The 14,386-nt window shown below is 50.0% G+C and overlaps 1 protein-coding gene across 1 annotated transcript in view; it reads left to right on the top strand.

Annotated features, from left to right (window-relative positions):
* The window catches only part of Tmtc2 (Transmembrane O-mannosyltransferase targeting cadherins 2), a 337,657-nt gene that overhangs the window by 302,077 nt on the left and 21,194 nt on the right, over positions 1 to 14,386 (top strand). Inside the window, exons 3-4 of the mRNA XM_077677548.1 lie at positions 5,185 to 5,767; positions 6,056 to 7,028. Of these exons, the coding sequence (XP_077533674.1) occupies positions 5,185 to 5,767; positions 6,056 to 7,028 (1,556 nt within the window). The remainder of the gene's footprint in view (positions 1 to 5,184; positions 5,768 to 6,055; positions 7,029 to 14,386) is intronic.

The raw sequence follows: 14,386 nt of genomic DNA, 5'->3' as shown, positions 1-14,386 counted from the left end.
AAATAAATAAATAAATAAATAAATAAATAAATAAATAAATAAATAAATAAATAAATAAATAAATAAATAAATAAATAAATAAATAAATAAATAAATAAATAAATAAATAAATAAATAAATAAATAAATAAATAAATAAATAAATAAATAAATAAATAAATAAATAAATAAATAAATAAATAAATAAATAAATAAATAAATAAATAAATAAATAAATAAATAAATAAATAAATAAATAAATAAATAAATAAATAAATAAATAAATAAATAAATAAATAAATAAATAAATAAATAAATAAATAAATAAATAAATAAATAAATAAATAAATAAATAAATAAATAAATAAATAAATAAATAAATAAATAAATAAATAAATAAATAAATAAATAAATAAATAAATAAATAAATAAATAAATAAATAAATAAATAAATAAATAAATAAATAAATAAATAAATAAATAAATAAATAAATAAATAAATAAATAAATAAATAAATAAATAAATAAATAAATAAATAAATAAATAAATAAATAAATAAATAAATAAATAAATAAATAAATAAATAAATAAATAAATAAATAAATAAATAAATAAATAAATAAATAAATAAATAAATAAATAAATAAATAAATAAATAAATAAATAAATAAATAAATAAATAAATAAATAAATAAATAAATAAATAAATAAATAAATAAATAAATAAATAAATAAATAAATAAATAAATAAATAAATAAATAAATAAATAAATAAATAAATAAATAAATAAATAAATAAATAAATAAATAAATAAATAAATAAATAAATAAATAAATAAATAAATAAATAAATAAATAAATAAATAAATCGCAAAAACAAGGACGCAGAGAGACAAACTGGGAGCGTCGCTTCGCATATACTTCTTTAACTTCTTTTAAATTTCTCACAATGTTCACCGGTGGAACGCCTGCACGTGGGCACAAAAATAAACGTTTTTTTCTGAATTTATTTTATGTCATAACGGGTCATAATCTAAACCAGGCGGTTCGGTAGTACACGTACGCCCCCCCCTCCTTTTTTGTGCAAACACTCCCCTTTGATACCATTTTGCATTTCCGCGAAGTGAGATGGATTTCGCGGTATAAGGTACACAGGTATTTCGGCAAACTGGACGGCACAGGCTTAGCTGGAATTCGCCTATGACGATTTCTTTAGCAATGCGCGTCGCATATCCTTGTACGGAACGATGCACTGCTCCGGAATTTTTGTTTTTCCGAAGAGGAAAGTTGGGATAGCGGAGGGGGCACGGAGACGACTCCCCTAAGTTCCGCTTCGGATCAGGATTTTTGTTTGCTGGACAAACTACCTACTGAGACGTCCTGTCGCATAGTCCTGTCGGGGATTGTGGGCGACCAAAGGATACCGAACTGCGGGTTCGACAAAAATCTTGTATGTATATGTACGTGAGGTTTAAAAGGCATCAAATGAGATTCTAAGCCCAAGTTGTGCTTACTAGTGGCGAGAGCAAAAAACGAAAAAGGAAATCATCTTAGTGGCACGCGGGCGTCGCTGGTACTTCCGGTCCAACTTGTGCCCGACGGGTTTCGTAAACAGGGAGCGCAGGTTGTTTGCACGTCCAACGACTCCCCTTTGTTCGATAAATTTATGCGTTGTAGCGTGAGCGGAAAAGGAGTTGCGTTTCCATTCTTCCGCTCGACGCGACCACGGAACTTCGTTGGGCACGTTTAGAGAGAGGGGTAAGGGGGTGGGTCGGAAGTAAGAAGTAGGCAGAGCGAAAAATTGGGGGAAAGAGAACGAAACAAGCGCAGCCGATAAGGAGCGGACGAAAGCCATCCGTCTCTCTCTGCGGCCGTCGTCCGCGCACCATTTGTTACCGCAGCGCCTGTAGGGTGCTCTTCTCCCTCGGGCGTCGTTGCCGAGCGCTCTCGAGCAACGCGCCTCGCTCTCCCCGCGACTGCCAGTTGGCGGCCCGCACCGGTTCCAACCCCGATCGCTGCGCTACTGCGACGTGTGGCCGCTGCATGATTGACTCGCTACGTCTTTGTCGTCCTTGTTTACGTCTATGAAACGGAAACGTAAATACAAAACACCCCTCCGTTCCCCGATTCGTCCAAATGGTGCGAATGGACGTTCTTGGAAACACACTTGTCGCCGATTTGTCACTGTCTTGCTCGATATAGCGGCAAAAAAAAAAAAAAATCTGTAAACATTTTGGAAAAGGCGTTTTATCGCCGTAGTCAATTGTGTCAATTCGAAATGCGTACCGGGAGAGCATGTTTGCTTGGTCCTCGAAAGCAGAACCTTTGACTGCCTGTTGCAACGGTTTGTATCAATAAATGAAAAAAAAAAAGTTTGCATTACACGAGAAAAAAGAAACTCCCTAAAACCAAAAAACGGACTCTAAGAAAAGAGCGCTTCAAGAGGTTCTGAAGGCGTTTTCAACCTTCCTAGCAAAGCTAACTCACTCACTGCAATGAATGAATGAATCAATCAATATAAAATAATCACATTTGTGCACTGGACCTATCTATTTCCTGTGTTCATCCGTTACTGTGTGAGTTGATTTGCGAAACAAAAAAACAAAACAAAAAGAAGAACCTCCTTCAGAGCAACTCACACCCGAGCCATTTTAGCCCTTTCGATTGGTGGTGTATACTGGCGAACCACCGCGAAACGATCGGCAAGCGAACGAAATCAGAGTCGCACGTCCGATAAAGCCTACCAGCCAACCAACCCAACCAGCAAACAAAGGCGACTGAGAAATAAACTGCGTGCTCCGGGCGAAGAGCTCCCGAGCTGAAAGGAGAGCCGCTACCCGTCTCATGCGGCTCTCCTCGGCCGGCCCAGCAGGCTCTTCTAATTCTGTGCGGCCCCAGCCCGGCCGGCGGCGCATCCATCACCAACTGACCGACGGCCACCGGCAAGCGGCTACCGAAACCGGAGAACTTGCAAGGTGGCTGCCGCGGCGCCGCTCTCCTTGCCTGACTCCGGAGCACCTCGCCGGAGAAGAAAAGAAAGAGAGGCGAGAAGAAAGTATCAACAAACGGTTCGGGAGGAAAAAATGAGGCCTCTTCGCGAGCGCAGCCACTGAACTGGGACATTGAAGGATAACTACAGCAGTGGTTCGGAGAAAGGAAGAGCTGAGAAGGATTGCAGATCTGAAGGAGAAGAAAAAAAAAAATTGGAGCGCACACTGTCAGTGGAGAAAACAGCTGTTTTCGACCTCCTCCACCTCCCCATCACCCTCGCTTTTCCACTTCTGAGCGACGTTGTTGCTTCTTCTTCAGCATCCCGGTTCGGAGCTGCATGGTTAGATAAACCTATTTGTCGATCCGAGCCGTGGCAGCGTGTGCCGTGTGTGCGCGTGCCCCGCGCCCAGCTGTCTGCGCGTTCATTCTTTATCCCCCCCTCTCCACTCTTTTTTCTTCCTTCTTCCCACCTGCCTTCACACTTCTCCGTAGAATGCAACGGGAGAAGGGCGTGGATAAAGAGGGGGAGAGGGGGTTTGGTATAGTAGCGCCGCCGGTATTGAGGCGTCCGTCATTTACTATCGCCGAAGACGAGCTTAAGCCAAGTGATTGCTCCTAATGAGATTTGCTGCTTGTTTGCTTCTCCACCCGCGACGCGCTTTTCTTCTCGGCGGCATTTTCCGATCGGAACGGCGGCGGGGCCCTGCTGTTGCGGTTCCGGCTTGTCGGCCGCCCGATCCCGCCCTCTCGCGGCTAATTTATGAAGCGGCGGTAGCGCGCGACCGCATCGCTTTTGCTGCTGCTGCGTTGGCCGCGGCGATCGCGCTAACGGTCGGCTTCTGTCGACGCGCACGGCCCAAGTGGCTGAGGCTGCTGTTGCTTTAGCCGGCTCTGATTTATCGCCTGCCGCCGAAGGTGCCCGCTGCGGCTTCTTTTCGCCGGTTAAGCGGACGACACGTACTCCGCCCCCCACCCCCCCCCTCTTCGCAGCTTAGTCTCTCGCCGATTGCGCTTATCTAGATGCTTCGCTTTCCTCCCCCCCCCCCCCTCCCCCCCGCGTTTTGGCTACCCCGCCATACTCCGGCGCATTGCCGGCAACCGCAACTTGCTACAAAGGGGTCTGGAGAGGCAATGAAAGGAAGCCTCTGTTCTCGTGCGCTGCTCTTTATAGCGAGCGCGTGTTACGGAGGGGCATCCGCTTGCGTTCGGGGGATACGCGGACAGCGCCTGATTGGGAAGGTCGTGCTTGGGGGATGGTGTAAGGAATGCGAACGTGTGCCGATGACTAGTGGTGATACCCAAAAGCACCAATGGAGGACGGTGCGACGAAGGCGATAATTGCGAGGTTAAGGCAGCGATTACGGCCCCAACAAAAATTACAATAGATACAGTAATTTGAATAACGACGGAACGGCCGCCACGCCAAGCGTCCTCCGCTGTCAAATATTGTGGCTTTGCTTTACAAAAAACGAGCTACCCGCCGCGGTGGCTCAGTGGCTAAGGCGTTGTACTGCTGAGCACGAGGTCGCGGTTTCGATTCCCAGCCGCGGCGGCCGCTTTTCTGATGGGGCTAAAAGCAAAAAATACCCGTGTGTACGAGATTTCGGCGCACGTTAAAGATCCCCAGGTGGTCAAAATTAATCCGGAGCCCTCCACTACGGCGCGCCTCATCGCCTGCGTTGCGTCGGCGCGTTAAAACATACAATCAATCAATCAATACAAAAAAAACGAGCTGTTGTGTAGAATGGCTCCCGATGCGTACGCCCGGTGATAACTTGCGCAGGAATTTGGGGACTTCCTAAGCGCCTTAAAAGAAAACTTTGGTCGGCCCGACAAGACAAAGGAAAAATAATGCTAGGAGTAATAATTAGAGGCTGGAAACGAGCGTCTCGGATCAGGGAACAAACTCGGGTGTAAGGTTAAGAAAAAGAAGTGAAGTTCGACTGGGCATCCAATTTGGAGAACTTGCAACCAATGGACCAACGGGATAATGGAATGGCCACCGAGACTGGACTGGAAGTAGGGATGATGAGATAAGGCCAAGTGATGAGTGTGAGCGCAGGGAAGTCAGTGGGGCAGGCGCCTTACGCTCTCAGTGGACGTAAATATGCTGATGACAGTGATAATGTACGGATGAGACCATCGCTAGCGAGTTGCACGTGGTGTGTTCTCCGACTCGCCATCCTCATCATCCCGCGCCTCCCTTTTCCGCAGCCGCGCCATCCGGAGCAACCAGGACCTGCTACCGAGCTCTCCTCTGGCGTCGCTGTTCCGCAACGACTTCTGGGGCACCCCGCTGACGCACAGCGGCAGCCACAAGTCGTACCGGCCGCTGTGTGTGCTCTCCTTCCGGCTCAACTACCTGCTGGGCGGCTACGAGCCCCGGGGCTACCACCTGCTGAACGTGCTGCTGCACGGACTCGTGTCGGCGCTGTTCACGGCGCTCGCGGCGCGCCTCTTCCTCAACCAGTGGCTGCCCACGCTCGTGGCGGGCTTCCTGTTCGCCGCGCACCCGGTGCACACCGAGGCCGTGGCCGGCATCGTGGGCCGCGCCGACGTGGGCGCCTGCCTCTTCTTCCTCGGCTCGCTGCTCTCGTACGTGCAGTACTGCAAGTACCGCGACAAGGAGCTCCGCGCCGAGCGCCGCTGGGCGCCCCTGTACGCGTCGCTGGCGCTGGCCGGCTGCTCCATGCTCACCAAGGAGCACGGCATCACGGTGCTCGCCGTGTGCGCCGTCTACGACGTCTTCGTCAACCACAAGGTGGCGCCCAGGGACCTGCCCTCGCTGCTCGTCAGCGTGAGTACTCCATAGCGTCTTGCATCTGGTGAAGGCTGCACGCGAGCACGGCTGGCATGATGGCCTACCTTTGCCCAGTTTGCATGTTGAACTGACAGCGTCCGTAAGTGCATCCAGTGTTGAGAGGCTTTCTGGGAAACTTTCTTCCTTGAGGTGCCTTTCATATTACACCTGTTTTTTGGCCGTGCCATCAGCAATTTGTATTGGGCGGCAAGTAGTCTTCGCTTATACTAGGACGGCCGAACGTGAATTAACCAGCAGCCGCCCCTGTCGTGCGCCTCCCCGCAGAAGCGGCACCCGGGCCTGTGGGAGGGCCTGCTGCACCTGTGCTTCGCGGGCGTCACGCTGATCGGGCTGCGGCTGCACCTGATGGGCGCGCGGGCGCCCGACTTCGCGCCGGCCGACAACCCCGCGGCCGACAGCGACAGCCTGGTCACGCGCACGCTCACCTTCCTCTACCTGCCGGCCTTCAACTTCTGGCTGCTGCTGTGCCCGCGCTGGCTCAGCTTCGACTGGTCCATGGAGGCCATCCCGCTCGTCCAGAGCCCCGCCGACCCGCGCAACCTGCTGAGCGCCGCCTTCTACGGCGGCCTCTTCCACCTCGTCTCCTGCCTCGTGCGCCTCGCCAACTGGCGCCGGGCCGCGCCGCCGTGCCACTGCAGTGCCTTCACGCCCAAGCCGGCCTCGCTGCTCGCGCTCTCCGGCAACGGCGGCAAGTCGTCGTCGTACGGCAAGCGCTTCTCCAACAACAACAACTGCAGCAGCTACAGCAACGGGCTCGTCTCGCCCTCGTCCTGGAGCTGCGGCAGCTGCTCGTCCGCCTCGTCCTCGTCGTCCGAGTGCTCCGAGTCGACGAGCAGCGGCGCCGGCGGCGGTGGCTCCGCGGTGGCCAGCGCGCTGTCTAACCAGCAGCTGGACGCCACAGTGTTGGCGCTAGCCTTGATGGTGCTGCCCTTCGTGCCGGCGACGAACCTCTTCTTCTACGTCGGCTTCGTGGTGGCCGAGCGCGTGTTGTACGTGCCCTCGATGGGCTTCTGCCTGCTCGTGGCCGTGGGCGCCGACCAGCTGTGCGGCTTCGCCCGGCGAGCGGCGCGCAGTGCGGCCGCCAACAGTGGCAACGGGGACTTGCTGCGCAAGCTCGTGCTCGCGGCGCTAGTGGCGCTCGTGTTGGTGCTCTCGCTGAGGACGGTTCGCAGGAACAGGGACTGGCTCACCGAGGAGGACCTCTACCGCTCGGGCATACACATCAACCCGCCGAAGTGTGAGTATGGTGCACTCGTTGTGCGTTTTGGGTGACCCCCCGGTTAATGAGCAAGTCCTGAAGACGATGCGTCGTGACCTATGAATGTACGGGCCGATTTCTTCATGGATGCGGACACGCATAATTTCACGTGGTATAAGGTCTGCTCTGCTCACACCTAGTCAAGGTTACGCGCTTCAAAGGGCCGCTGAGATCCGGGAGTAGAAAAGATTAAAGCCATTCCATCCAATGTGAAAGCTGTCGGAAGTGCAGAGAAGTGATTCGCCATAATGGGCTGTAGCGCCGTAGCGCCGTTATCCGCTCACTGCTACCACCCAGTGTAATTCAAATTTCCCGCCTTCGAAGTGCTCGCGCGCCCCCTGCCTGAGAACGTGCCAGCGGGAGTTCTGTACTTTTTGTGCTTGCTTTTTTCCTCCCGCACGTGCCGGCGTTGCGACGCCACTTTTGTTCGCTTACTATCGTAAAAACCAACCCAACGAGCCTTCCTAACTAAATGAATGCTGGCGCTGCCGGTTAATTACGTACATTTTGCCTCAAATGTACCTGCACTTTTTTTTTTGCGCTAAACAACGGTGAGATGTATGACTAGCGCCAGCGGTTCACGAATTTCGAACGCTTATGACTATATAAACTTGGGTTTCGAAGCCTCTGGGTTACGCCGCGACGACAGCCGCTACGACGGAACGCCGTGTTGCTCTACCTCGGCCCAGCAAGCGAGCTACGAAGACAAGGGGAGCCCCTAAAGTGCTCTACACTTAAAAAACACCTAGACGTGCTCTTCATGTGCACAGTCATGAGGAAAAGTTTGTGAACCGTGTGAGCGGTAATTATAGCGGATGTCTCCTCGGTGTCGCAGCCTGCGGCTAATCCATGTTAATGTGGACCATTCATGAAATAAATAATCATTAGGACCCACAAAAGTGTTGTCAGGTTCCCGCGGAGAAAGGCGATGTCTCAAAATCCATGTTAATGTGGACCATTGATGAAATAAAGAATCATTAGGGCCCACAAAAGTGTTGTCAGGTTCCCGCGGAGAAAGGCTATGTCTCAAAAGGGCCACTTTCACGGCCCGGAAGCGTTTGCTCAGGGCTGTACCTTTTTGGTCGCTGTGTAACCTTATACTCCAGCGTCGTGCTCCTTGAAGGAGAGCTGGGATTAGCAAGAAAAATGACCCCGTTACTCTCGCTCTGCGCCAAGGGTCGCTGCGAGTGGGGATTAAAGGTTTAAAAAAAAAACTGGGTCAGAGATTTTTAGTTTCACCCAGAAGTAAGATGGCATGCATGAAAGGAAAGGTTGCGAGTACTCGGCCGCAAGCTTACAGAAATACCCTTGAAAGCCGAGAAACGCCAGTGATAGGATTGGATTGGCCGTGGAGTGTGTCGTCGTATATGCAGTACTGCTGGCGAACACGATAGCGTCAAGAAGCTAGCTGAAAAACCGCCCGCGGGCCCCCCTACGAAAATCATGATTGCTCGATTAGGACGAATGCGAGTCACGCGGGGAAGCGGAAAGTTGCGAACTCTGCTGAGTGGTGCTGCGATTCTGACGTCATCGTTTTCCGCCGCCTAGGAACACGTGCGCGATGGATGCGGTGCCGTCTGCCAGTGCAGGACGATCTCTCGCACTATCGTCTTCTACGAATGCGGATGGCACATCTCCGTCTGTCCTTGCTCGTTTTTACAGCGGAGCTGTTTAAACTTGAGTTCCAACCGTGCCGGGTGGCGTATTTCCAAACGCTTCGCTGCACAGAGCACCCACGTGACATGTGTGATATCACTGCGCGTGATATTCTTTTGAGCGCCTGCTAAAAGGAGCCCACCGTTCGGATTTTGTGGCCTCGACGTAGAGTACTGTGTACTGGCTGTGACGGCCTGGGTTCGAGCCCCCGCAGGTCTCTTAGTTTTTTTTTTATTGCTTAATTTTTTATGCCCATGTCATTTTTTCTATAAACTCATATATACTTGTGGTTCTAGTTCATAATAGTGATTTGGTATGTTTTAGGTCGCTTTGGGTTTGGGGCGCAGCCAATGACGACGTTTAATGACCGTTCTGCATCGCGCGCACAGACATGTCACGTGGGTGCTCTGTGCAGCGCAGCGTTTGGAAATACGCTGCCGGGTGTCGCGCAAAAATCGGTGCAGCGAAACGGAGAGGGGGAAAATCTTGGCGAAGAAGTGCGAGTGAAAGTGGCGAGGAGGCAAGGAGCCGATGAGCAGGTGTGGGGAGTGCGCGTCGCCGCGCAGATCTTAGGGTGGGGAGGCGCGCGTTAGGGATCGGCTGCGCCTTGTGATGACGCAAGCTCTGTCGCGCAGGTGTCTCCTGGTGCGCTTGGCGGCTTCATTGTCAGATCTACCGATAAGATAGGCAGACCTATGAAAAGCCAAGTGAAAGCTAGTGAAGACCACCAGCTCCGGAGTTTCCGCAGTCTTCGCATCTCAATTACGAATGTGGCCGATTTTTTTTTTCGCGTCCCACTCTTACACGAGTAGCTCTAACGTCGTGCAGTTTTTTTTTGTATCAGACTTTTCGTTTTTCTTTTTCTGTCCCTTATTCTGTTCTCCACTTGCAGCTGGCCAAGCGGCAGTTCATCTTATTTCACTCTTATGCCTGTGCACTGTTCATTCATTTTTCTCTCGATCGCTATCTGAGCAGCCTCGCCTGTTTCACTTATTATCCAGAGGTTTCGTCTAAACGCTTAGCATTGTATCAGACTCATCCGTACTATCGTTTGTGCATTTTATGGCCGCTAACGGGTCTTGGCGTCGCTCCGATAGGTGGGCCCCAGATAAAGATCGAAGCAATTGCCGTGCTTCTCTGGCAGCCCGGCTGGCAATTTTCTTTGTAGCTTTAACCACGATGATTTGACTTCAACAACCTTCCTATCGCCCTGTCTAACAGATGCTAATTGCACTCCTGAAATAAGAGGGAACAGGACAGGTCACTTTTAAGAGCGGAGCTCTTTAGCAAATCGTAATTGTTCGTGTATGCAGTTAAAAATACCAAGAAATTGCCGAGCACGTGATCGTGAGCCTCGCGGCGACCGCCCGGCAGTTAGCAAAAAAAAAAAATGCCTAGTGCTTGTGTGTGCGTGCTTCCCGACGACCTCCCAGCGTCCCCTGCGCACGTTTGTCAAGCCAGGCATATCCACTTAGGGAGATTGGCCAAGATTTCGGCGACCGCCCGGCAGTTAAAAAAACCAAGAAAATCTCTAGCGCTCGGGTGTGGGTGCCTCGTGGCTACCGCCCTGCGTCATCGGCGCACGTCTGCAAGCCAAACTTACCCACTTGGGAAATTGGCCAAGATTGGCAAAAAAAAGAAAAACTCCAGCGTTCGTCGTAATCGTAGCAACACTTGCTCGGAATGAGAAAGACACGACTTAACGTACGCCCCTCCAAGGTGATGTCCAATGATTATCACTTTCAAAAAAAATGAGGGAAGCTCACACTTGTAGCAACAATGATGCAGTAAATGTCGTTGCAGCGGCGAAGAAGAAGCAAGTCGGCTGCAATCGCGGACTTAAACCATCGTGATAGTCGTGAAGGTTGCGAACAGCTTCGCTACTTTAAAGTCTTGCGCGTTAGTGTGAGCTTCCTTCATTTTTTTTGGTAACCGCATGTGTTCGATGGGGTTAGGCCTCTAAGATATAACTCACTGTTAAGTACGTTTTTGAAGAGACCGTGAAGACCACGTGCAACTTTGTGTAATTGGGAAGTTTAAACAGTCCGTACCTCATTGCACTTTTTTTTTTTGGCAGGAAGCGATGATCCCATCTTAGAAGAATCTTCGTTAAAAAAAAAAAAAACGACTTTCAAAGTACTTGCTCGCTCTCGAACTCTACCACGCACTCAATGAAGTGTTTGAGAGGGGGCGTATAAAAACGGGCTGTCAGTGTGCTAAGTGTCAATGGACGAAGTTCGGTATAACCGAATGGAATGCTGCCATTCAGCCTGGTAGAACATGGTGGGACATTTCACGTATGAAACAGCATGCCCACGGAGAACAACCTGATCCAACTTGAACTCTCAAAGTCGCGATGAGAAAAAAGCCAGCCCGTGTTCCTGGTATTCTTTTCGCATAAATGAAACAAGCGAGATGAAAAGCCAGTCGAAATAAAACGAAGCTTCGATGCGTGAGTTGTGATCTCGTAAACATATATATCCGCGAACAGGCGCTGTGGCGATGTCGGCCAAGGCGCGGATCCTTTCTTACCCCGGCGCTGTGAGCTTTACATTGTTCGCTCGCCGTTGCTTCTGTTTGTGCTCTTACATCTGGTTTCGCGATTTAGTTTCTCCGTCTCGTATCGAGCGCATCGTGCGGAAAATTGTATACACAGAGTCGCTGAACCGAAAGGAATCCCGCGGCCCAAGGGAACGGGTGGAAGAAGAAAAAAGAAAGAAAATGCGCGAGCAACATGGCGTAGCCAGTGCGGCGAACGACGTGGACGAGAACAGAGGCAAACAAACGTACAAAAGATACAACACCCTCTACCTACAACCGGAATCCCTAGTTTCGCGCGAGGCGCCAAAGAGCGTCGCGACGACGACTGTATACACATATCGCTACCAAAGGGAGAGAGGGTCGTGTTCTCCTCCTGCCCTCCCCTTCCGTTGGCACGCCGGGGAGAAGCTATCACAACAGGCGACGCCATCCACGGTGCGAGGACTGTCATTTCGGTGCTCCCGGGGCGTCGCTTGTGTTCGCGGCTGGCACCGCCGATTTGTTTCTCTGTGCGAGCATCCCGCTTCTGATCCGTTCCGCGATGCCACGGGATAAAAGTAGAGCAGCTGCGCTGTCGAAGGACGGCGTCCGCCGGCGCTTTTCTTGTTCGATCAAACTCGACGTTCGTTCGGAGCTTTTCCGTCCTTTTGCCCCTTCTTCCGTTCCCTTCGGCTTGGTCTGTTCGCTTTCTTTCTTTCTTTCTTTCTTTCTTTCTTTCTTTCTTTCTTTCTTTCTTTCTTTATAGCATACTCGCCACGCTCGCGGAGAGCTCAAATCCCCGCGACGCTTTCTCGTCCGTGGTCCCTCACTGGTTACGCCCCCGACCCTTCTCCATCGGATCTTGCGCTTCCGCTCGAGCGGCGGATTCCGCTGCGATACGTATAATACCTCGATCTCACGGCGTTCTGTAAGATGCGAAGGAAAACAAAGCAACCCCCTCTCCCTCTCCCCCTCCAGCGTCCTGGCAGGAGTGGCGCGAGCTCTAAAATGCGTAGCAATTCTCTGCGAACTCAACGGGGAAGCCGGCAGGGTGCTTGATGTGTCACACTTAACCCGCATAAAGAAATGCTATTTAAGAGGCCCTGGGCCATCCACGTTTCCATATCAAACCGCTTATGTTAACCCTAGAAAAATGTCTTCCCGCCAACGCATTTGTGACTACTAATGAGTCCGGCTTCTCAGAGGCTAGTTGTATAGCGGTGAATATGAATAAATGGGGTCTTATGGAGGTGTTAAAAAAGGCGCTAGAGCGTTCATATTTTCATATACTAAAACTCTTATATTGCGCCTGTAAAGCGTGCCTGTGCAGCAATGCATTTGTGTGAAGTAGTGAACCTAACTTTAAAGGGCTTGGTGTATAGCGCTTCGTAGGGATACACGGGCTCTTATGGACGTATTTAACTAACGTACCAAGGGCTTTCCTACCGGGATATGAAGCTGCTTATATTGCCCCTAGAAAAATGCCCTCCGAGCGTGTACCGTTTAAGTCGACTTACAGGAAGCTCGCTGCCTAGCAGAGTGACCTAAGGATTTATTTGACAATTCTTGGTTAGGTGTTAGTGCAAATCTTTCGTTTTCCAGTCCGACGGACCATCTCGATGACGGGAGCAGTTTTGTGCCGTTTGCTGGTCTGCAATTTGGCTGTTATGATAGGAAAGCATTATCACGCTGCCCTCTTAACGAGATATCCGCTTCCGTGCGTTGTTGGGTAGACGGCGTGAGACGGAACTTGAATCGAACGTTCAAAACTAATTAAAGGGCGAGTTCTCCGACAGCGAAATAATAACATTTCGTGCGGATGGGAAGAAACCAGTCCTTTGCCGCTCTGGCCACGGACCGATGGCGCAATTTTTTTTTCCGATGTAGGGTTCCTATTGCTGACGTGATAACGAATACGATGGCAGGAGCCAGGGGATGGCCCGCCATCTTCTTCAATCCGCTCATCAGCAACGTGAGAGGAGTGAACTTCACGGCATTGGCAATCTTGAGCCGAGAGGTACCTTTGACGACGCATCATTACAATGGACCCAGGGGTCCATGATTCCGCTATTATTCAAGCAGAGCATTTTTGCTCCTCAAACCTCCTCCCTCCCTTCGCGGAGATTAGCTTTGCTTTCCCGATCCTAGTTCCGAACTTCAAAAGTAGGTTTCCGATCTCGCTCCTCATAGCTCTTCTAACGGCGGTGACGGCGTCGACAAGGATGCCGTGATGTGCGTACTTATTACGTATAGGTATACACGTTTTTGCTCAGATGCAGAAATAACGCATCACATCCTCCGATGAAGACATCGGACTTCCCACATCTCTCTGAAAGCCAACTCCGGAGTTTGTACCAGGCGTGTTCCCTACGTACTTATTTTTGTATTTCCCGTATGGCCCGCTTCTTGAATCGTGATTATAACCCCTTCACTTGCCGAATTAGGCAATAACGATTCAGGGATAAAACGAGACAAAATGAATTATATATATATATATATATATATATATATATATATATATATATATATGTAGAGAGAGAGAGAGAGAGAGAGAGAGAGAGAGAGAGAGAGAGAGAGAGAGAGAGAGAGAGAGAGAGAGAGAGAGAGAGAGAGAGAGAGAGAGAGAGAGAGAGAGAGAGAGGGGGGGGGGGGGGGGAGGCGGTGGTGGGGGGCGTCGTATACGCTATTGTGTTCGCGATGAGGAGTCAAGCGTCGGCGATGCGTTGGAGCCAAAGAGAGCGCCAATGAAGGTTCCAGGCGAAAGGAAAGACGAAATCACGGCGCGCGGCTATACATACAGGGATCCGCTCAGTTTGAGGTCGAAGATATCTGCAATCAATCTTCAGCCCCTTTTTGTTCGGGCCCCTCCCGCGCCGCGCAGATCCGCTGTGCTCTAACGCTCCGGGCGCTATCCGTCTTCGTTTGTTCGACCTCGTTTCTTTCTCCTTTCTTCGTCTCATTTCTGGATATCACGCCGGGAGTTATTTCCCCGCATATTGATTCGCGGCGCTTAACTTCACCTCTCTTTCTCGGTGCGCGTGTTACCTATATAAATGCGGCGCGCTCAGGTCGCTCTTCCGCGCAAAAGTCTTTCGTCTGAATGTCGGTCCTCGGCTTCTTTTTTTCGTCGACTCGCACGAGTTCACCGATCCAGGGGAAGA

The sequence above is a fragment of the Haemaphysalis longicornis genome, unplaced genomic scaffold, assembly GCF_048455015.1.
Source record: "Haemaphysalis longicornis isolate Haplotype H1 unplaced genomic scaffold, Haemaphysalis longicornis Haplotype H1 scaffold_7, whole genome shotgun sequence".
NCBI classification, from domain to species: domain Eukaryota; kingdom Metazoa; phylum Arthropoda; class Arachnida; order Ixodida; family Ixodidae; genus Haemaphysalis; species Haemaphysalis longicornis.
This window is presented reverse-complemented; position numbering and strand designations above follow the sequence as displayed.